General features: G+C 61.2%; 1 protein-coding gene across 3 annotated transcripts in view; it reads right to left on the bottom strand.

Moving 5' to 3' along the window:
• Positions 1-468: 468 nt before the first annotated feature.
• NTNG2 (netrin G2) overlaps positions 469-22,394 on the bottom strand; it is a gene marked incomplete at both ends in the record, with an annotated part of 60,342 nt that continues 38,416 nt past the window's right edge. Inside the window, 8 exons of one of the 3 annotated variants that reach the window (XM_080819839.1) lie at positions 469-704; positions 1,318-1,452; positions 2,885-3,052; positions 4,557-4,652; positions 6,112-6,186; positions 9,522-9,659; positions 10,473-10,499; positions 13,414-13,586. In XM_080819839.1, coding sequence (XP_080675965.1) covers positions 469-704; positions 1,318-1,452; positions 2,885-3,052; positions 4,557-4,652; positions 6,112-6,186; positions 9,522-9,659; positions 10,473-10,499; positions 13,414-13,586 — 1,048 coding nt within the window. The remainder of the gene's footprint in view (positions 705-1,317; positions 1,453-2,884; positions 3,053-4,556; positions 4,653-6,111; positions 6,187-9,521; positions 9,660-10,472; positions 10,500-13,413; positions 13,587-22,394) is intronic. The other 2 variants (XM_080819840.1, XM_080819841.1) reach the window with 2 other exon arrangements.

Below are 22,394 nucleotides of genomic sequence, written 5' to 3'. Positions count from 1 at the left end.
GGTCCGCTGGCCGGTGGCAAGCCAGGGACAGGCGCAGGGGGCGTCCGCAACAGTCGCGCGCGCGGGGGTGTGTGTGTGTGTGTGTGTGTGAGTGTGTGTGTTGGGAGGCGGGACCTGGAGGTGTTGAGGTGAGCAGCGTTTCTCCCCACCCCCGTCTCACCGCCAGCAAAAAAAAAAAAAAAAAAAAAAAAAAAGGTGGGGGGCGGCGGGTAATAGAAAAGAAAAACTAAGACCCAAATCACAGGCTGCGGGGCCAGCGCCGCACCGCGCCCCCTGCGGCGGCGGCGGGCACTGCCGGGGCGGGGCGGGGGCCGCGGGGCGCGGCGCGGGCCGGCGGGAGGACCCTGCTGAGTAGCACCTGGGAGCAGCTCGGGCCGCACCCTTCTCGCCGCCCGGCCTCGGACGCCGCCGGAGCCCCGAGCCCCCCCCCCCCCCGGCTCCCCGGGCGCAGGGTCGTCCGGGCCGGGCTCAGCAGCCCAGGCGGGCGGCCAGCCCCAGCAGCAGCAGGCAGCCGAGCAGGGTGGCTGGGCGCGGGGCGGCCCCGGGCGCGCGGTCGCAGTCCAGGCCGCCGTCGTCCGCGGCGGGGTCGCAGCGGGGCTGCTCGCAGCGCACGCCGGTGTAGCCGCTCGGGCAGGCGCAGCGCTGGTTCTGCACGCACGTGCCGCCGTTCTGGCAGAGCAGCTGGTCGTCGTCGCACACGTTGGCTGCGGGGCAGAGGGGCAGTTAACGCGGGCGGGGGCCCCGTCCTCCCCCCTCGCTGGAGGGGCGCACTGAGGCGCGGAGGGGCGGCGGGGGTGCTGGAGGCTCAGGGCGCACTTGGTGCGAAACGGCCCTGCGTGCACGGTGACAGTGGCCGGGCGAGACCTGGCCTCTCTTCTCCCGCCTCGGCCCGTCTCTCCCTGCTCCCGGGCCCACGGGCCTTGGGACGCACCTGCTCTCTCCGCTCCGGAGCTTTGCACCTGCTGTTCCCTGCGCCCTTCCACCCTCTCCCGAGGCTAGCGCCCACTCGTCCTTTCGGGCCCGCCAGGCCCTCATTTCCTCGGACAGCCGCCCTTCCTCCCTCCCTGTCACAACCCCCAACCGCCAGCTCCACCTTTGCCTCCAACGCCCTTCTCAACCGACCCCCAGCTCCGCCGCCCCGTGGTTCCCACCGGGCACCAGCCACAGGTTCCCGTCGCATCAGGCCCCGCCCACAGCCCCGGACCCCGCCCCTCGCTCCACCCACAACCGAAGCCCCGCCTCCGGAGGCACCAGCCCGCCCCCGCCCCGTGCCCCGCCCCGCAGCAGCAGGCTCCGCCCCCCCGGGCGCGCACTCACGGTAGCAGCCCTGGCGCCAATAGTGCGTGGGGAGGCAGTCGTCGCACTTGGGGCCCGCTGCGCCCTCGCGGCACTCGCAGAAGCCGGTCTCGTTGCACCGGTCGTGCACGGAGCCGATCTGGTTGCAGTTACACTCTGGACGGACACGTGCACGGCGTGCGGTCAGGACGACCTGTGGGCGTCCTCCGTACGGACCCCCACCCGGTGCGGCCCCTCATCCCTCCAGCCGGCTCCCCGTCATCCCCCGGTGGTGCTCCCCGCACCATGTCCACGTGAGCTCACGGCTGCCCGAGGGTCCACATCTCTAGGGAAGGCTGTACTGTCTTGGTTCTCTAGCGTGCATTACCCACTCTTTCTCCCTGGCCCTGTTGCTGTGTGGCCTGGGGCAGCCCCACCCCTCTCCGGGCCGCAGTTTCCGTCTGTGTAACTGGAGGGAGTGCTGCTCCTTCGACGCTCCAAAGGGCTCTAAGACTCTTGTCAGGTGGGAGGAGCCTCATCGGAGGCGAGGCATGGGGTGGGCAGTAGTCGGCCTCTGCATCTCCTCTCCAGGGCGGGGTTGGGGGGGGGAGCAGGCCCAGAGGCCCCCAGCCTCTCCCTAACCCCTTCCCAGTTAGTTTCCTGGTGCCTCTGCTCTGGGGGGGGGGCAAGTGTCCCCACTCTGGGAGGCCTTGAAGCCCGAAGCTGGCCCAGAGGAGGCAGAGAGAGGCAAGGACAGAAGGAGGGTATCGGGAGGGGGAGGGGGGAGTGCCTCTCCTCCCACCCAGAAGCCCCACCCTGTCCCTGCAGCTGGCTCGTGACATCAGCAGCACAATTCTGTTAGGTTCCCTTTAGAGTTGATGGAATTATCTGAAGATCGACGCCATAATTCAGACTGACAGCTCAGCCTTGAGGGCAGCCGCTCCTCTGTGAAGTCGGAGCTGACCTGGTGGGCGGAGGATGGGCAGTGGGGGGCTTAGAGGGCCGGGGGCCCTAGGACTGAGCATTGGCCTCCACTGGAGACAGAGGCAGAGGTGGTGGGCAGCGCTTCCAGGCTGGCGGGTGTTGGCCGAGGCCATGGGTTTGGCCTTTCGGGATGGCCAGCCCCGCCCCTGGTCCAGGGCCCCCCGCGGCTTTCTTCTCTACCCCAAAGCCAGTCCTGCAGCACAGTCTGAAGAAAGCGGTCCGAGTGCCCACCGAGTCCTACAAGCTGGGCCTCCGCTTATAAAGCCTCAGAAGAACTGCACTGGGAGAAAAGCTTCAGCCACAAAAAGGGAGTTGAAAACTTTTGATCTAATCCACTTCCCCACTTTACAAGTGGGGAAACTGAGGCACACAGCAAACTCTAGAACCAGTCTTTGACTCTAATTAGCGGTTCTCAATTTCCATTGTCTGTGGGGATGGCTGAAGGGGCAAGTTATTAATAGAGCAGATTCCAGAAACTTCTGTCCTTCCAGACGCCCAGAGGAAATGGGTCCCGGAAATGAAATCTGCCCCCCTACCCCGGGGTTCCCCTGTTGATGCCAGGGTCTCCGGAGCCCGCCCCGTCCAGCACCCCGCCCCTCCCCTGCGCCCCGCCCCAGCGGCTCACCAATGCACACGTTCTCGTCGTCCAGCTCGGCAGAGCCATTGCGGTAGTAGCCCAGACGGCAGTGCTGGCAGTGCTGGCCTCGCGTGTTGTGTTTGCAGCTGACACAGGTCACCACGTTTAGGAAGTCGATGTAGCTGCAGCGGTTGGAGTGGCCATAGCACTCACAGTCTGGGCCAGCCGAGCGTGAGAAACACCACGGGTCAGTGAGCCAAGGCAGACTGTGCCTTCCTGCCACCCCCTGCACCATGTATTGGGGGAAACTGAGGCACGGGGCTAGGACAGACCAGCCCGAGGACATGCAGGGAGGCCGGACCTGGCACGGGAAGGTACCATGGGCCTCCAACATTTCTGTACCATCTGGGAGGAGGCAGGAGTGCCACCTTTGAGCCGGAGGAAGGACCCGTGTGGGCCCAGCCCACAAGTTCCCACCTGGCCCTGGGGACGGGAACCCAGGGAGGGGCTGTGGACAGCACCTGTCTGGCGGGGTGCCAGGGTGACGTGCTCTTGGAAGGATGCCTGCGAGATGCCGGGTGATTGGAAATGATTCATGCAGGGAGGATGGGTCATGCGGCCGGTGTGAGCTTAGGAAGGGCAGTTCCTGGGTCCATGGCGCTCCCCACTGCACCCCCAGTGACTCGGTGAAGGACAGATGCATGCATGGATGCTGGGCAAGATGGAATGGGCCAGGAGCTTCCTCCACATGCTGCTTTGGAAGACGGTTGGAAGGAAAACGCCCACCTGCTGGACCTTTTATTATTAGCCTGAGCTGTTCTGCAAATTTGATTGGCACCAGAGGGCCTCCTCTTGCACACCCCTGAGAATGAATGCCATCTTAGGGTTTGTGCCCAGGGCCGTCTTGTTTTGCCTCTTGATCATCTTGGCCTGGCTTCTGACTCGTACTGCGTGCACATGGCTCCACACCGAGGACAGCGATCTCTGTGCCGTCCCGCTGTCTCCTCCAGCCTCACCACCCCACCCCAGCCCCCATCTCCCGGGACTGGGCGAGTTCTATGACTGCCGGGGCAAGGCATCCTAAAGGTGTTGGGGCTTCACTCCCTGCCCCCATGAAGGCGGCCATCCCTTGGTGTCCCTCCTAAGGGGCCCAACATCCCCTTCCAAAGGAAAGCCAGTGTGGCTGCCCTTGAATGGGAAGGACGCTGGCCACCCTCCTGGAATGCCATCTGTGTATCTCAAGAGGACTCAACCTCCCTTTTGTGGTGGGAGAGGAAGGAAATGAGCCTCGGAGCTGTGCCAGGGAGGAGACCGCGGGCACGCCACATCTTGGGCTTCCTGGACCCTCCCCTTCACCTGTCCCTTCCAGGTGAGGCATCCAAGTGTCTCAAGGAGTAGTGGCAGTGACCCCTGTGTCCCAGCTCTTGCTTCAACCGAGACAAGCCCCTGGGCCACACCTCCCAGGGGAGCCTGGACAGACTATTTCTGGTTGTGCTCTGCCTGCCCCGTGCCTGCCCACTGTGCTTCTGACTCATACCTGCTCCCAGCTCCCTTGGGGAGGGAGGACGGAGGGAAGACAGGCTCAGTTTCACCTTGACCCAGCTACTCCGGGAGGGTGTTCTGAACCAGGCACGGGTCCTCCGTCCTGCATTATTTTCCAGCGGAGGTGAGGACAGAGGTGCTGGAGGAGGGCTGGTCTGGCCCGGGGCCTTCCTCTTACCTTGGAACTCTTCAATGGGCACCACTTGAGCTGCTTTGGGCGTGAGCTGGAAAGGTTTGGAGGCCGGGGCAGGGGCAGCGGCAGAGGTGCCCACAGCTTGGAGAGATGAGAAATAATCTCCTTCGTCGCCACGGTCCAGCTGCCCCAGGCGGGCTGTCCGGGCCCCGGGAAGGCCCAGCAAAGGCTTCCACTGTGCCCTGGGGATGCTCCGGGGCAGCCTTGTCACCTGCTCAGATGTGAGGGGACACAGCACATCCAGGAGCATGTGGAAAAAGCCCTGCCTTTGGTGCCCCTTCGGAGACCACTTACACACTCGGCTGGATTAATTCCCCCCAATTCCTTTTCTAACCCCCAGCAACCCCGGACAGGGTGCAAGATGCTTTGCTGAAACTGATTTTTTTTTTTAACGATCTCAGGCATTGCTTGAGATCTCCAAACTCTCCTCTCCAAACTCCCGTGAGCATCAAATCCAGAGAGTGGCCCTGGTGTCCAAGGCTTTGGCAACTCCCCTTCTGACGCATACCCCCTCCTCCAGCCAAAGTGAGTCCTTTCCTATCCAGATTCCCCGCTCAGCGGTGTTGCGAGCCGCAAGCCCAGACGGCACCTGCCTTCCGCATCAGAACCCCCCAGGACCTGGCCCCATCTTGGTGAGTGAGCGGGACGCTGTCCAGGCAGCAGAGAGGGCTCAGCGTCCCTCTGGGAGCGAGGCTGCGGCACCCTAGGCGGTGCAGGGCAGGGAAGTGATGGCTCCAGGGTCTCCATCACCAGGGAGGATGCGGGAAGCAGGGGCCTGCAGACCCTCACCTAGTGTGGGTCCAGCTCCAGAACTGCCTGCCAGCAGAGGGCGCCGAGAACCCTGCTCACGGCTCAGGGAGGGGCTGGGCTGTTGTCTAAGCAGGCAGTAGGACTAATGTCCAGGGAACAGGTGAGCTGGGATGGGAACAGCCTCCCTTCCTGGAGAGTCGGGCAAGGCCCTGTGTGCTTCCTGGGCATGTCCGTTTCTGGCCGCCAACGAGCCTACGCGTGTCTCCTCCCACTGCGGTAGGAGACTGAGGCTCCCAACTAGGTACCAGTCGATTCTACTACGCCTCCTGCCCTGCTCACGGCCACCCCACCACCAAGCCTCTGCCCTCGCTGGCCCTGCACCAGGAATGCGCCATCTTCTTTCATCTGCCCATAGCCCGCACCTCTGTCTGGGTCTGACTTTCACCCTGACTCTCTCTGGGCTCCAGCCCCGCCCGCCGGGATCCTGGGACTGACAGTGGCAGGACAGGGTTCCTGCTATCAGGGCAGAGTCTCCACTCAGCTCCAAAGCCCTTGGGGGGAGTGAAGGATGAAATAGGCGTTGGGTCTGGTGGTATCACCCCGGGCATCTCTAAGGTGAGAGCTGGAGTGGGGGCAAGTAGAGCTCCAAGCCCCACCCCCAGCTCTCACGGACCTCCCCCCACCTGAGTCCCACCACATACACCTGCTGCCTCCACTAAAGAGGGAGGGGCCTGGGGTCTAAGGAGCTTTCAGGGGGTGTCTAATGCCCGTGCAGACCCTCCCCCCATACCTTCTGCACTGGAGGGCGTCTGGGGCCAGGGGGAGCTCTCCCCAAGGGGGGCAGTGGCAGATGGCCTGATCCACTCTTGGGGGAAAGAAGAGAAGAAACTCAGTTATGTGACAGGGTGGGGCTGGGGGGGTCCTGGAGACACACCGAGGCATCACACACCCTTAGCAGCAGCAGCCCTGTAAGAAGCAGCTCTGTCTACACTGGCCAACTAGAACTGGGTCCAAATCTACCAGAGAGGCAGCGTCTACACTACTGCAGCTTATGGAGGGCACACGTGGACTTGAAGCCAGATGGGGGAACGGGGGGAGCCCGAGAATCTGCATGCTTTTGGCTGTCCTTTCCTCAGTGGGCCACCTGATTTACACGACTTTTCCGCTCTCCCTATGTTGTCCCTGTTCCCACTGAGGGTGGACTTGGATCCAGCTCCGTGTCTGGGCCCAGACCTCTTTGTGCTGAAGTCCCGGGCTGACGACTGTAAAGGGGGACATGTGTCATCAAACGTGTCCAGAAGGGTCCTTGGAGGCTTTCTGCCCGACACCAGTGCAGGGCCCGGAGCCCCTCCGCCATCTGGCCTACCTCCTCAACCCACGGTTAGGACCCACTCTCACCAGGGACCCCAAGGCGTGGCAACCCCCAGTGCCATAGAGCCCATCTCTGGGACCAACGGGACACAGAGCAGGGGAAGCAGGCTGGGCTGGCCAAGGCAAGGCATCGCTCAGCGCAGAATTTCAAAGGACAAACCCAGAGGGACAGGGGGGAAATCGGATTCTTTCCGCTTCTTAAAGGGATTACGCACGATGCCGGTTGGTGGGGAGAAAAAGGAAATCTACCAGCTAAAAAGTGCAGGAGACTTTCCAGCTGGGAGCCGGGAGCCTTTGGACATCAAATTGACATTAATATGGTGCTCGATGAGGGGAAGAGGCTGCAGGACCCAAATTGGCAAGGGCTTAATTAGAGCCACAATAAAACCCGCCCCGAAGGCTTTTTGCTTTGGAGCCTTTCTCCCACCACCCTCTGCGGGCGAGGATTAGGCATCTTGAACAGCTTTGCCCGCCCCACAGCCCCTGCCCTGCAGACAGCTTGACACTGGCAGGAGGGGGAAACATCTGGGCCAGAGGTTCACAGGCCCAGCTGGACTCTGGCCAAAGAGCTGAAGCACCTGTTGGAAGGCACAGGGGGGAGACTCAGGACCTCGCTGGGGGCTGGGATCTGGGGGCCAGAAAGACCCCCGGCTGGGCTCTCTGGGGCATGCTCAGGTGTGCGGGAAGAGCATTCTCACAGCGGCCCGTGCCGCGTGCCAGGCCAGATGGAGGACCCGTCTGCTCCTTTGGAACTGGGGAGCTGCTCGCAAGCCAGGTCTTAAAGACGGCACCAGCTCCCGGCCTCCGGGGCTGGGGTGGCAGCGCTGGGGGGCGGGGCCCGGAAGCTCGCCCCTGAGTGTGGATCCTGCCTGTCACCCCGTTGCCTGGAGCAGCTGCCTCTGTCTTTCTCCACAGCTTAATTGACGTGTAATTTACCTACCGTGAACCCAGCTGTTCTTTCCCGAGCCTCAACGCCCTCACCTGTGGGGCCCCGAGCTAAGGGCCCTAATCCTCAGAGCTGTGAGCCAGGAGAAGTCCACACTCTGCCAGCGGGGGCGATTGTCATTATTAGTGGGGGTCCGGGTACGCGGGGCCCAGGGCACAGGCTTCCTTTGCTAAGAGCAGCGACGGCCCCCGAGACACGGGCTGCTGGGGTCGTCGTCCGTCTGCTGTGCTGGACCCCCCCCCCCCCGCCCCAGCGCTCTGCCGCCCGGCACTGGGCTCAGCTGGCAAAGCCGACCGTGACCCACTGAGGGCTTGAGGAGCCCCTTTCTTGCCACTCGGGTCCCGGAGACCCTCACAATTCAAGCCCCCCTCGCCTCGGCTCGCTGCCCTGGCCTTGGACTCTCTCCTCACCTCCCAGCGGTGCGGCTTTCTGGCCCTACGCCGCTTGCCCCAAATCAGAAGCAGCTCGGCAAGCGGATTCAGGGTTCCTGTGTGTAGGTGTGTGCCCGTGACACAGCAGCTCGTCTCCCACCCAGACAGGCTGCTGTTCGCGCGCAGACACGGCACCCACCCCGGCGAGTCTGGCCCCTGTCTGCTAGTCACAGGCTCAGCACAAATGACCAGCGGCCGGCCAGCTTCTGTCCTGGAATGGCCAGCGTGGACCCATTCTTCACCCTGAAGAGGATCCCTGGGGCAGGAGGCTCCCCTGAAATCCCTGAGTCTCCTGGCTACTCCTGCCTCCTGCAAATGCCTCCCGTGGAGAAGAGAGGAGGACAGAAATAAAAAGAGCTGGGGCGGGTCACCCTCCGGGTCCCCTGGAGGAGTTAAACAAGATGGCTCTGGAGGGAGGACTTTTCCAGGGCATTCGGCCAGGCATGGAGAGGGCTGAGCCCCACTCCAGGCCGGGGAGGGGGGACAGGGGGCAGGGGGCGAGGCTGAGTGTGGATCTCTTCCCCAGCTGAAGGAGGTGTCTCTGCCCATCGCAGATGTGGTCTGCCCCTCCCCTGGTCCGTGTGCAGAGAGAGGAAGGGTCACGGCTCTGCCCAAGGAGTGAGGCGCCCCTGCCATCTCCTCTTTGCTGGGACGCCCCTTCCCAGCTGGGGCCAGGAAGAATTCCCTTGGACCCATTCTCCTGGCACCCCCTGGGAAGGATGAGTCCTTTCAGATGCCCAGCATTTGCAGTGGGTGGAGACAGGTGAGCCCAGGGGGCCACCCAGCACCCCAGGCCTCAAGTATATACCCATCCAACTTTGGCGTTTCCAAGCCTGTCTGTGGCTGCAGACCCCTAAGAGTGGCTGCTGTGGCTGAGGAGGGGCGGGATAGGATGCTGGCCCTGTCCCCCACATTCAGCCCGGAAAAGCCCGGCAGGCCCATTCCTAACCCCCCGGCCCAGAGGTGCCCTTCTGCATTGCTGGTCTTGGCTAACTCTGCACTGTCCACTCCCCGGGGATCCGGTGCTGAGATGCTGGGGACAGAGTGGGCCCTGGGGGGTGGGGTGGGGAGGCAAGCTCCACGGAGCCCCGAGACAGAAAATCTCCTGGGAGAGCTCCTCAGTGCCACCGGGCACCTCCCCTTCCTTGGTCACCCTGTCCTCTCGGCCATGCTGGTCTCGGGACCCGCCTGACCAGTGCTGTGGGAAGCAGGAGGAAGAAGCATCGAGGGGCTTGAAGGGAGCCCCAGATCCTCTCGCTCGGGCCCAGTCATGGGGGACCCAGATGTCCTGGAGGCCCTCCCTCAGCCCCGCTCTCAGGCTCTAGGGTCTAATGTGCTCTAAGAGCCAAGCCCCAGGGCAGACACCCGACAGCAGCACACATCACACACGGGGGTGGGGACGTGGTGGGACGTGGGGAGAGCAGAGCAGCCGGGCTGTCCCTGAGCACCCACCTGTGGGCCGTGGGGTGCCGGGGGCCGTGGGGGCCCGCCCGGTGGAAGTGGAGGGGGCGGGAGTGCTGGGGTCCCCTCTCGGGGCCACAGTGGCCACAGGGGCTCTGGGGACAGGGTCTTTCCGGGGCCTGCCGACGCCTGGCGAGAGACGAGAAAGGCAAGAGGGTGGGGAGTTGGCAGGTATGGGCGCTGCAGAGAGGCCACTTCTGGCCTCGCCGAGTGGGCCAGCACCCCCTCCGGGGTCCAGCGTCCTCTGGCTCCGTCTCTGCCCCCAGTGTCCCAGCAGGGAGCAGGCCACGGTGGGCTGTGGCCCCCCTCGAGCATGTCTGAAGCGTGACGTGGGCCACCGGCGGCCCCTTTGACCCTGGCAAGTCCTCTCCTGCTGACTCTCAAAGCTGGCGGCAGAACCCACGGGGGGTGGGGGGCGGTACGGGAAGCACCTTGCTTAGAGAGCCCGCAGCCTGCTGATGCCGTGTCAGCCCGTGGGTGCCCTCGCCCAACCTCCCTCCCACAGTCTGACCCCTCCGCGAGGGCCTGCAGGCGGCAGGACCCCGGCATACCTGCCCCAGCCTCCCAGGCACACAGGTGCAGACTACCTGAGCCAGGCAAACCCCACAGTCGGGCTGCGGGAGGGGGTACTTCTGCCCCTGGCCAGGGAGAAGGGACCCGCATTCTTGTCCTGGAGGAGAGGGAGGCATGGGGAGCTCACCCTGGGGTTGCAGGGCCCTTTCCAAAGCAGCACTGACCAGGAAGCTCGAGGGGGGAAATGTGGAGGCGCTGGCTGAGGGCCACAGGCCCGGGGTGGGGGGGCGGAGGGGGTGGCGGGGAGAGGGTTTGGGGGGTGGGGACAGGAGGGAGTGGGAGAGGTGACGAAGTGAAGGGGTGTGGTTGGAGTCGTGCACTGGGGGCACCATTGGCCTTCCCCAGGGCGGAGGACCGGAGCGTACTTACTGCCAACAGCAGAGCCTGCAGCGGCACCTGGGGGAGAGAAGGAGGGTCACGGGGCCTCCTGGCGAAGTCGGGGGGGGGTGGTGGGGGGTGTGGTGACAGGGCTGGGGGAGGGAGACCTGGAGCCGCATGCAGGACTGACCCCGTTTACCCGGTTTCATCCTCATGGCCGTCCCGAGAGGGAGGGGCCACCTTTGCCCATTTTGCAGATGGAGAAGCTGAGTCTCAGAATTGGGACCGACCCCCAGGAGACCTGCTGGTAAGTGTCAGACACTCCACTGGGGTGAGACTCTCAGGCCCTCCCGTGCAGGACAAGGAGGTGGGGTGCCTTTCTTCGCGGAGCACCGGGGTGCCGGAGGACAGGAGGGGCACCGCGGCCAGGGAAGGAGGGTTTCCCGGAGGCAGTGGTGGAATTGGCCTCCAGGCAGAAACCACAGTGTGTGCGTCCGTCTGCGGGAAGCGGAGGTGGCCGGGGACTCACGGAAACGAGAATCGTGGCAGCGGCCGCGTGTGGCAGACACGTGCTGAGCATGGCCCCGCGCAGCCCGCCTGGTCCTTGCAGAGCCCCACGGGGGCTCATCGGTGTCCTCACTCTACAGATCTGAGACACCGGGCTCCAGGTAAAATGACCTGCCTAAGGCCACACAGCTGGGAGTGGCCTTTCTGTGTCCGTGCCCCGGGGGGCTGAAGGATGCCCAAGGAAAGGAGACGGCGGTAAGAATCCTCAGTCCCAGAAGGAAGGAGCTGGTGCCAGGCTTCCCTGGCTGGGTGTCCCTGAAAAATGGTGGAGGGCGAGGACGCCCCTTGGTGCCCTGGGAGGCCCCTGGGGGGGGTGTGGACAGCAGGCTACGTGAGGCACAGACCTCTCCAGAGCGAGCCCAGGGGACACCAGGGTGGCCTGGGAGAATGAGGGGCTGGACTGGGCTAGGACTGGATTCTGAGGGCCCTGGGCAGGGGCACCCTGGTGGGAAAGCCCTTTGCCTGCAGTGAGGAGGACAGACTAGCGGGGCCCTGACTGGAGGGGATATGGAGACCAAGAGGGGGCCATGGAGAGGAAGGGCTCGCATCTGGGGACCCCCACACTCGCAGCTTGACCCCCTGGGTGTTGGTGCCATTGCCTGAGATGGGGACACGGTGGGAGCAAAATTAAGCTGGGACTTGTTTCTGTCTGTGTCTTGGGGGCTGTTTTCTCCTGTTGTCCTAGAGAAGGTGGGGGTCCCAGGTGAGGAAGCGACAGGCTGAGGACACACAGCACTTTGGGCCTCATCTCTGCTCCTGGGGATTCCAGGAGAAACCCCTCTTTCCCGGGGCGGGGTGGGGGAGACTCTGGAGAAGCAGGGGCCAGCTCCAGGAGCTCCCCCAGATGAAGGGGTTTTGCCTGCCCCTGCAGGACGGAGGGACGAGGGTCCAGAGGCAAAGCCTGGCCTGCGTGTGCGGGCGCATGTCTGCCCCCGGCGGGCTGGACAGAGGGTGGCCACCTCGGTCCGAGCGGGTCTGTGCACCTGCCAGCGTCAGGAGACGGCAGATCCTTCCAGGAGGTGGGGCAGAGAGCGGGGAGGAGGAGGCCAGTGGGACAGATGAAGGAAGGCAGACTGCCAGGGAGGGAGGTGACAGCCACTAAAGAGAGGGCTCAGGCAATGGCTCCAACAAAGAGATGGGTCGGCACCTGGCGAGGAGGGAACTGGGCGGGGCGGCTGTCAGCGCCCAGAGCTCTGGGTGCCTTTGAAGGCCCAGAGTGCCGCGAGCGCCTGGCAAGTCACCCCTTCAAAGGCCTGTCGCCCGGCACAGGCACGACATGCCTGTCACAGCCTCGCTGTGAGGTTTTCAGCTTTGATCAGTCTAAAGTCACATAAATCTTTCACATCAGTGGAGGGAGGGCGCCAGGGAGGGCGCCAGTGGAGGGGCTCCCGCGAGGGTGCCCAGGCGGGCGGGTGGTCCGGGGACCGGGGGCCGCCGCCCCGCTCTGGCTTTGGAACTGGGCCCAAACCAGTTGCTCGCTGCTGGACCAGGGCTGCTGGGCCTCAGTGTGCCCATCTGGGGAGTGGGGGGTACTCATTCCGCCCGTGGGGCAGCTGTGAGGGCTACGGGAGAAGCTCTGTATCGGGTGCCCGGTGCAGCCTCTGTCGGAGAGCTGGACAAGTGTCGGACCTCAGTGAAGTCGCTGGGGGCTGGCCAGGGAGAGCACCCTGGGGTTCGGCCCCAGCCCCTCCCACAGCAGTTTGGGGGTGCCCTGGGATTTGTGATTTCATGAAAACATCCATGGACTCTGCAGGGGGGCCCCCAATGAGTGGCTCCCCCCAGGGCGTTCCCGACGCAGGCACGTGTGGGTGCACCCTAGCCCTGGCACAGAGGGGATGATGCAGAGAAAGGAGGCCTGCGGGGATCTCAGGCCAGGGCCTCCGAGGACCCCTCCTTAAAATGGGATAAAAGAGACCCACTTCCTGGGGTGACTCTGAGGGTCAGGGGGGCGGTGACTGCGCAGCACGCGGCACCCGAGTGGCAGGCTGTAAGTGCCCTGTAAGCTGGTTACGGTGCTGCCGACCACAGCCTGGAGGCAAGGGTCCCCCCACCCCCTGCCAACACCCCATGGCGCCATCTCTCCAGCCTGCAGGGCCAGGCAGCGGAAGGACAGCAGGAAAGATGCTGAGCCGCTCATCTCGGGTTTCCCTGGCGCCTGGGGTGGGAAGGGCAGCTTAGGTGTTGCAGGGGGCAGGGGCGCTTCATAACGGGGGGGGGGGCGGGGTGAGTGTGCACGCTTGTATCTGTGCACACGTTGGCACGCCCGTCTGCACAGGTGCGTGCTCGTAGGCTCGCAGGTATCCGCGCGTGCATGTGTGCGTGCGTGTGTGTGTGTGTGTGTGTGTGTGTGTAACCCACAGCTCCTGGGGTGGAGAGCGGGGTGGACCGCAGCCCCCTGGGCCGGGGCCGCGCAGGGGGTACGTACACGCGTTGGGAGAGCCGTGGGGCAGCGGCAGGTAGGAGCCGGCGCGCCAGGACCGGGTGCGGAAGTTCCTCTTGCACTTGCCGCAGTCGGGGCCCGTGGTGTTGTGCTCACACTCGCACTGCAGGCTGCCCTCCCGCACGGAGCACAGGTTAGCATGCAGGTTGCACTTGCACCTGGGGGGGACACAGAGGGCCAGAGAGGTCAGTGCATCATGGGCAGGTGGGCGCAGGAGGGTGACCGTGGGGGGCCTCCCGTCCAACCTGCTGGGACTCTCCTTTGGGACAAAAACTCCCCGACCGCCCCGCTCTCCAGAAAGCACCCAATCCCCCCTTTCCCAGGCTAAAGCTGCCCCCAGAGCCCTGGCCACCGGCCCGCTCCCCTGTCGGGCGGTGCCTGTGGCACTCTCCGCCGTCCCAGGGTGGGTGGCGAGGTGACCTTGACCCAGACGCTGTGTCCTAATCACCTTTGCTCTTGACCGAGGCAGGATGACAGGCAGCAAAAGCTGCTCACCGGCCCTCCCCTCGCAGACCCGGCCCGGGCCCTGGGCGGCCGCTCCGCTCTCAGCCTCCGCCCACACCCACACCCTTGAGGGCAGCTGGAGAGAAGAACCCCTACCTACTCCCAAACCCCGGTCGGTTCGTCCACACATGTATTATTCATTCATTCATTCACTCAAATATTTATAGGCAACTCATTATTCTGAAATCCAGTAAATAAAGGGAGAGAATCCAGCGTGTCCTGCGTGTCCTGTGTAAACTGTACCCCCACCTAACGAACTGTGGATGGGGGGATGTTTCTTTTTATAGAAGCGTCCCCGCTAATAACCAAAGGAGGCAGGCAGGTGTGGGAGGTCGCCGTGCGGCAGCCCTCCCTCGGCCAGCGGCTCCAGGCTGTGAGCCGCAGCAGCCGCCGCCTCGCAGGGACAGCCGACCGACGGAAGGACACACGGTACCCGACGGCCGACGGACGGAAAGACACACTGCACCCCACAGCCGACGGACGGAAGGACACACGGCACCCCGATGTGGTCTCACCCAAGCCCGCTGAACTGGAATCTGGTGGGGCCTCTGCATCCATCTCCAAAACCCCAGGGAATACGGAGGCCAGAGACACACACACACACGACAGCAGCGGGATGCACTCGGCCCAGACAGAGGGGACTCCGGGAGTGACCAGCCAGCATTTCTACCCGATGAACGGTGGGGGGCAAAGACTGATGGGGGGGCCCCACCAAGAGAAGTCTCGGAGGCAGCAGCCATCTGGATCCTGATTCAAACAGCCTCTAAACGCAAATAAACAAATATTCACGAAACAATCGGAAATACGGAGACTGACTGTATTTGATGACCTTACGTTAACGCTGGTTAGATGCGGGGATGGTGGCGCGGTCACATTTTTTAAAGTCCTTCTCCTTTCAAGATATACACCGAAGTACTTACAGATGAAGTGAACCGGGCTCTGGGATTTGCTTAGAGTGACACGGAAAGGAAGAAGGTGGCCAGAGATGGGGATGAAACCCAACAGACCACGGGTTGGTAGCTCCCCGGGTCAGGGGGACAGGTATATGGCGGTCCTCTGCTGGCATCCGTGGTGGAAATCCTCCAGAGTAAAAAGAAAGCTAGAGGACTCTAGGTTCTGATATGGGAAGATTTCCAAGGTATATTGTCCATATTTGTCAAAAGCAACTTGCAGAATAAAGTTGTTTAGTAGAATCCTGTTTTTGTTAAAATACGCAAAAACTATAGAGATCGGGTACCTATTATGAGCCAGGCTCTGGGCTGGGGAGCAGATCGTGGAATGGTCAACAGAGCGGGGATGGTGGGGGGGGTCCCCGCTCCCACAGAGTATACAGTCTGTCTAGTAGGGGAATGACCGAAACCAGTGATTGGGTTAATCCGTGAAGCACGGGGCGGGGGGGGGCATTTTAGGGCAGTGAAGCCATTCTGTGTGACAAGGTCACAGTGGCAGCAGGACTCTGTGCATTGGTCCAAACCCACAGAGCTGACAACCCTGAGAGGGACCCGAATGCACCTGTGGGCTCTGGCTCACAGTAACCCAGCAGTGCTCATTGCCTATAGCGAATGATCACACTAGCGCAACAGTAATGATGGGGGGCCGTGTTCACAGAGACCGGGTATCAGGGACCCTCTCCCCAACATGACGTCTATTAATTTGACAGTAGTCATCGTGCCAAACTTTAGTTCACGGCAATCGTTACAGGTGCCTAAGCACCATAGAGAGGAGAGGGCATAAGGGGGGGTCCTAACTTAGTCTTGGGGGAGCAGCATAGGCTTCCAGAAAGAGTAGTTTAAAATTAAGGCCTGAAGGAGGATCCAGAGTTTGCCAGACAAGGAGGAGAGAACCTTCTGGAAAGAGGCAAGAACAGGAGGAGAGCCCCTACTAGGGCTGAGAAGAGTCCCACCCCTGAGGTCTGAGGGGAGCCCAGCGGTGGGAGGAGGCCAGCCCAGGACACAGAGGCCGCTGGGAGGTTGGAGGAGGTCTGCCCTCACCCACTGTTTCCGTCGTTTACCTGGGGAGCCAGAGCCGGGCTGGGGAGGTCAGGGAGAAAGCTGGGCATTGACCGGAGGCGGAGAACCCAGGCCTGGGCTCGGTTGGAGGCATGGAGGCCCCCCCGTCAGGCCTGTCTGTGGTATCCAGTCATAGTGACCCCAGGCACACTAACATGTATATCTTCCTGTTACATTTAAAATACATATGTCCACCCCCAAATCACCAAGAAAAAAATGTATCTGGGTTTCCACGTGTTTGTCCCAGGTTGGGAGGGGATGGGCTGATCCGTGGTTTTTCTTTCTTGCTTTGTCGTTGCACATTTCCTACAGGCTCTATCTGAGCAGGTATCGGGGTTATAAGCAGACGGCAAATGCTATTTTCTACCAGGCAGTCAGGCCGGACCCTCTCGAGAACTTACTGCAGCTCAGGCCTGGCCTCCAGGGGGCACGAGGAAGCCTGTTCACTCTTTCAGAGTTCCAATCTGCAAAGGCGCAGGGGGCCTACCGTGTGCCCGGCTCTTGGAAAGGCACTGGGGGCTGGGCCGGCACCTGTTGGCACTCGTGACGCTTCTTCCCTGGGCAACCGGACCCCAGAGCTAGTTCTTGGCAAAGAGAGGTCCTGTGCTTAGCCTTACTGGTCAGCACATACGATGCTTCCCTAATGCCCTCACGCCCCCCTCCCTGACCCCCCCACCCACAGTGCCCATTAGCAGATCACAGGCTCTGACAAGTCCTGCAGTAAAGAAACCTGTCTGACTTTGTCTAACAGAAGTTTGTTTGCAAAACGAGTTTGACCTCGGATTTTTTTTTCCCCCTTCTGAATTCCTGTTTAACATCCCACTGAGCTAGCTGGAGAGGAACACCCCAGCTGTGTGGAACCAGGAACATACTCCATGCCTCTGGCCCAAGGATGGGATATTTTTAGATATCAGCTACATAAAGAAAAGATTGCCATCTCAGCTTTGGGTGATAACACTGACCTTGGCTTGTTAAAAATGCATAAAGACTGGCTGAATCGGACAAGCAGATTGTGATGACGGTGGCGGGGAGTCCAGGGTGTCAGAGTTGGACAGGCCCGTGGGGCCCAGGCTGGGGAGAAGCTGAGGCCACACAGCTCCTTCCTCAAGACCCAAATCCTGACCCGGGCTCTGCCCCAGTTCCATGCTGGCCAGGCCCTCCCACAGGCCTCCTCTCCCAGAGGGTGTCTTGGCTTCTCCACCCTTCCTGGCTGAGCCTGGAATGAGCTCGGTGCCTCCTCCCCCAAGGAGAGAAGTTCCCCGTTGGGCATGGCTGCCAGGAGAAGCCCACATAGTGGGGGAAAGCCTCACCAGGGCTGGCACAGACACGGAACCCCGTCAATGGAGCCGCTTCTTAGACTTCCTGACTTTGCAGGAAGGACTGGGAGACGCCGTCTCTGTGTTTATACAGGTGTGCACCCTTGTTCAGGGCTTGGCCTTTCCGGCTCTGCCCTGTCTCTCCGGGTCTCTGTCTCTCCCTCGCCATCTCCATCCAGCATGGGTTCTGAGCTTGCTTTCCTCTGGACCTCCGCATACGCTGTTCCCTCCACCTGGAGCAGCTGCGAGCCCTGCCCCCTTCTCCTAAAGCTAATCACTGGGGGAAGTGCCAGGTTTGAGACCAGATGGCACTTTTGCTGGGGACTTCTCACCATCCCAGCTCCGCCGGCCCCTGTTACACTGTTCCTCACCCCAGTAAGCATCAGCGTCGGCGTGGTCTCCCCCAGTGGAGCACACGACGTGACCGTGGGAGAGGCACGCGTGAACTATAAAACAGTTTCAGGGTTCGTATTAATTCGAACACACAGTATTTTTTTAAAGTGACAAACGCATCAGACCTGGGATCTTAAACGTATCATCGCCCAGGTGAGGCAGTAAGGCATATTCACTTAAAGCAACTACGAAGCAAGGAAATTAATAATCCGGGACATCCACATGCACGAGAGTGAGGTCACACCATAAACAGAAATTAACTCAAAATGGATCGAAGACGTATACGTAAGAGCTAAAACAAGAAAAACAGAAACATACGGGCAAATCTCTGACTCTGGGTAAAGCGGTGGTTTCTTCGCCAAGACACCCAAAGCACAGACAACAGCAGAAAAAGATGTATACATTGGATTTTATATAAATTAAAAACTTGGCGCGTGTCAGAGGCCGTCGTCAAGAAAGTGAAAAGACACTTCATAGAACGGGAGAAAACTGCTGTGACTTGTGTCTGCACTACAGGATGAGTTCCTGCACCTCCGTAATAAAAACATGACCCGATTTTTAAAGTGGTGAAAGGATCCGCGTAGACCTTTCCCCAAGACACAAGCAGGGCCAACAAGATCATGACAAGATGTCAGCCAAAAGCAACTCAAAATCACCACCCGTCACCCTCCCAGGCGTATCTTACGTTGATTATCAAAAACACAGACAGTGACAAGGGTTGGCAAGGACAGCGCACCACCCAGCAAGCCCACCCCGCAGGCGTACGCTCCGCAGACACGAGGGCACGCCCGCCCGAGAAAGGTGAGGCTCGTAGCAGCGGCCTTCACAGCAGCCGAAAAGCAGAAACGACCTGAGGGCTCGTCCACAGAAAAGCAAAACGCATGCAAGGGAATATGACCGGGCCGTAAAGGGGAAAGGAGTCGGGACACCTGCTCCGGCAGGGGCGAACCTGGAAAGCACGAGGCTTAGCAAAAAATAAGCCAGACACAAAAGGGCAACTGCTGTTTGATTCCATTTATACGAAATGTCCAGATTAGGCAAATCCACAGAGACCGAAAGTAGATTAGTGATGGCCGGGGGGCTGGGGAGGGAGGAGGGCAGGGATTCTTTTTAAGGTGATGGAAGTGTCTGAAAGCCTGCCTGTGGGGTTGGGTGCGTGTGTCTGCGAGCAGACTGAAGTCACTGAATTGTACACTTTAAATGGGTGCCTCGCGTGGTAAATTATATCTCAGCAGGCTGCGAATGAATGAATGGGTAATAATTGGGGAAATGCGGGAAAATAAGGGAAAATTGTGAAGGGGTTACTTAAGTGACCGAAGCCCGGGAAACAGGGTTTTATTACCATCTCTCTCCTAGAAATCTTCAGAGGCGTGTTTTACTATTTGTATCAAATGTATCACGCTGTGCCTTAAAGAGGGCCGCTGGCCGAGGAGGGCAGACACGTGGCTCGGCTCTGAGAGCCCCACAGGAAAGGGCGCACGGCCTTTCCCAGCAATCCCATGAACAACACAACGTTATCATATCCATTGAGCAGATGGGGAAACTGAGGCCCGGGACGTGAATGGCCTGAGGTCCCCCAGCCAGGAAGGGGCAGAAGCCAGAACTTGAATCAAGGCGCCTGAAGCCAGAGTCACACTCAGTGCCTGAACTCCCTGGTGGCAAGTGGCGGTGGGGGCACCACGGAGCCCAGGAGTCCTAGGGTTGTCACCTGCCTATTGAGGATCGGTGGTGCTGGTCACCCATGAGTGAGGGAATGAACGAATGGACAGGAATGATGCACCTGCCACATCACGTCACCAACCGCACACGGCGGGGACCAGCCAGGGTCTGCGCCGCTTCCTCCCACCTTTCCTGGTGATCGCACGAGGGGAGCCCCGGCCCCGGGTCACACTAGCCTGGCATGTCTGGCCACTTACTATGTGACCTTAGGAAGGCTGCGGAACATCCCACGGCTCGGTTTTTAATCTGTAAAACAGGGCGGCAGTGGCACCTTCCCCCCAGGGTTGTCGTAAGACGCAACGGAGATGTGGTCTACGACCGGTTGGTTTCCTCATTCCTTAAACTTATGAGCTCCTGGGGACAGGGGTCCTGAGATCCTTCCGGGAATGAATACGCCAACTCTTCGCAAGAGCTTACGAACGGTAATACTGCCATCATCTCTATCTTACAGCTAAGCAAAGGAGGCACAGAGAAGGGAAGTGAGTTGCCCAAGGCCACACAGCTGCTGAGTCCCCTTTAAGAAGGGCCGCAAGCAGGCAGGGGACAGTGGCTTGGAGAGTGTCCAGAGCTGCCTGTCGGACAGACACGGGCCCAGAGGAAGGCCACCCACCCACAGTCCCCCAGACACAGGCACGCCCCTTCCCACCCTCCCTCAGGCTGCTTGCTGTCCTTCTGGGGTTTCTCTTCGCCATTCCAGAAGGCCCCCGGAGATGACATAAATAAAAAAAATAAGCAAGCACATATCAATAATGTATTGGGCACTCCTACGTGGACAGGCGCTGCGCAAACGTGCATTGTTAACCGAAGCCTTGTGAAAACCCAGAAGGCACAATCCCCCCACGTCACAGGGGAGGGGCTAGATGCCAGGAGGTCACTGTCAGTAACTCACTCCGGGTCTCTGGGTGTGGACAGGCGGGATTTGAACTCAGGGCTCCCGGTGCCTGAGGTGGACCTCACGGCCCCTTTCCCACCTCTTACATCTCGCCCTGCTGATCGCAGGAGGCCAGGAGAGGGGACACAAGGCTGTGCCCCCGTCCACAGCCTTCACGATTCTGAGGACTGGTCTTGGCGCAGGAAACAGGCAGCCACAGAAGAAGGAAGCCCCTTTCCCACCTGCCGGCGGAGCCCTGGCTCCCGCCTGTGTGCAGGCCTGGGGGTGGCGCTCTCCCTCTGGCCTGAACGTTTCTCCTGCATCCGTGGGATCAACTTTCCCAAGGAATTGCTTTCTGAATTTGACCTTTGAGAACCATCAGTCTCACCAGAAAACCATCCCCTGAGCCACCTGACCCCACTACACAGCACTTTCCAGCTCATCCGTCAGGAAGCATTATTTAATAATGAACGGAGGGACAGCGTGAGGCCGGCCAGCCCCCAGGGGCCTGCCACTGGCTGGAGGACACTTCCAGCCCGCCCGGGTCTGCTACCCCTCCCACCCCGGCCGGATCTCAGAGTCCCAGCAGGTACAGCTCCATGAGAGACAGAGAGAGAGGGAGAGAGGAGACAGAGAATGGGAAGAGGGGAGCGAGAGAGAAAGAGGGAGAGAGGACAGGGCGGGAGAGGGACAGGAGGAGAGGTGCTGAGTCAGCATCCAGACTCACGGCCCCGCCCAGCTCCTAATTTGCAGGGTGACCTTGAGCAAGTCACTTCTCGGGACTCAGACCTTTCCTTTGCAGCTTGGAAGGGTTGAATTACATCTGAGAGTTTCAATTCTGCTATTTCATTGCTCGCAAGTGCCCGACACACTGCCGGGCCCCGGTGGGCTCTCGGTGTCTGTGGAATGAATGACTGAGGTTATCCCAGCATCGGGCGAGCGGCTGCTCTGGTAAGAGCCAGGCAGTGTCGCGTCTGGTGGCAGGTGACCAGCCTCAGGGTGTCAGTCTCCCCTCTGACAGGGCCGCTGGGAGGGAGGGGCGGCGTTACCTGGGGAGCACAGCACAGGGTCCCGCACAGAGCAGCTGGGAGGTCACAGAGGTGGGAGTGGGGGGTTCCTAGCAATGAAGATGGGCCTTACCCTTACCTGGCAACCCCCGGGTGCCCAGCCCGAGACAGGCTCCCTCCTCTGTCCTGTCGACATCCTACCCCAGAGCCTGTCCGTGGCCAGCGCTCCCAGGTCAGCTTGCCTGTTCTCCAGGCCCTGGGGGTCCCCACCGGGGGACATACACACTGTCATCTTGGAGCCACTTTCCTGAGGAGACAGAGGCGCCTGATTAAATTCGAATTTCAGGTAAACAATGAATAGGTTTTTAGTATAAGTATATCCCATGGCATATTTGGGACAAACTTATACTTAAAATTTTTTTTATTATTCTGAAATTCAAATTTAACTGAGCATTTTCTCTGGCAGCCTCACCTGCCACCCTGCCCATGTACGTGTCTGCATCATGGGTTTCCAGCCCAACCCCTGACTCCTCTAAAGCCTGGCATGGGCTGTACCCACTCTCCCATTGGAAGCTGGTCCTCCTGCTCGCCCTCCAGACAGAGGGCCTCCGCCCCCTTCTCCAATCAATGAGTCCCCAAGGAGCCCCGAGCCCCAGGGACGGGCAACTGTCTGCAGGCGGGGCCAGGCCTCACCTCCAGGGCAAGGCCATCCCAGACACCCCAGTTCCGGGGGGACCGTGCTCTGCTCCTGCCAAGAGGCAACTGGCACGCTGACATCACTGCCTCCTGTCCACCTGCAGAGCCTGACCGGGGCCTCGGCAGCCGCACGAGCATGGGGACCCCAGGGCCACCGGCCCCAGCCAGGCCAGAGCGTGCCCTGCCCCGGGGGGAGGGCGGGCGGTGCCCCGGAGGTGCCGGCGGGAGCGCCATCTGGCCGCAGGCCGGGCACCAGTTCTCCACGAAAATCGTGAGCGGGCCCTTCCCTCCTCGGGGCGAGAGGAGCGGGTGTTTGGAGCGCCTCCCAGACAGGAGGGCGGGAGGAATGTAGGTCAACGCCTGGCAGCCGGAAAGGGTGATGTCATCGCTCCTGGGGTGGGGGTGGGGGGGCGACGAGAGAGAGAGAGAGAGAGAGAGAGAGAGAGAGAGA

Source organism: Martes martes (genome assembly GCF_963455335.1).
Source record: "Martes martes genome assembly, chromosome: 12".
Taxonomy (NCBI): Eukaryota; Metazoa; Chordata; class Mammalia; order Carnivora; family Mustelidae; genus Martes; species Martes martes.
The sequence above is the reverse complement of the archived record's forward strand: the minus strand, read 5'-3'. Positions and strand labels throughout refer to the sequence as shown.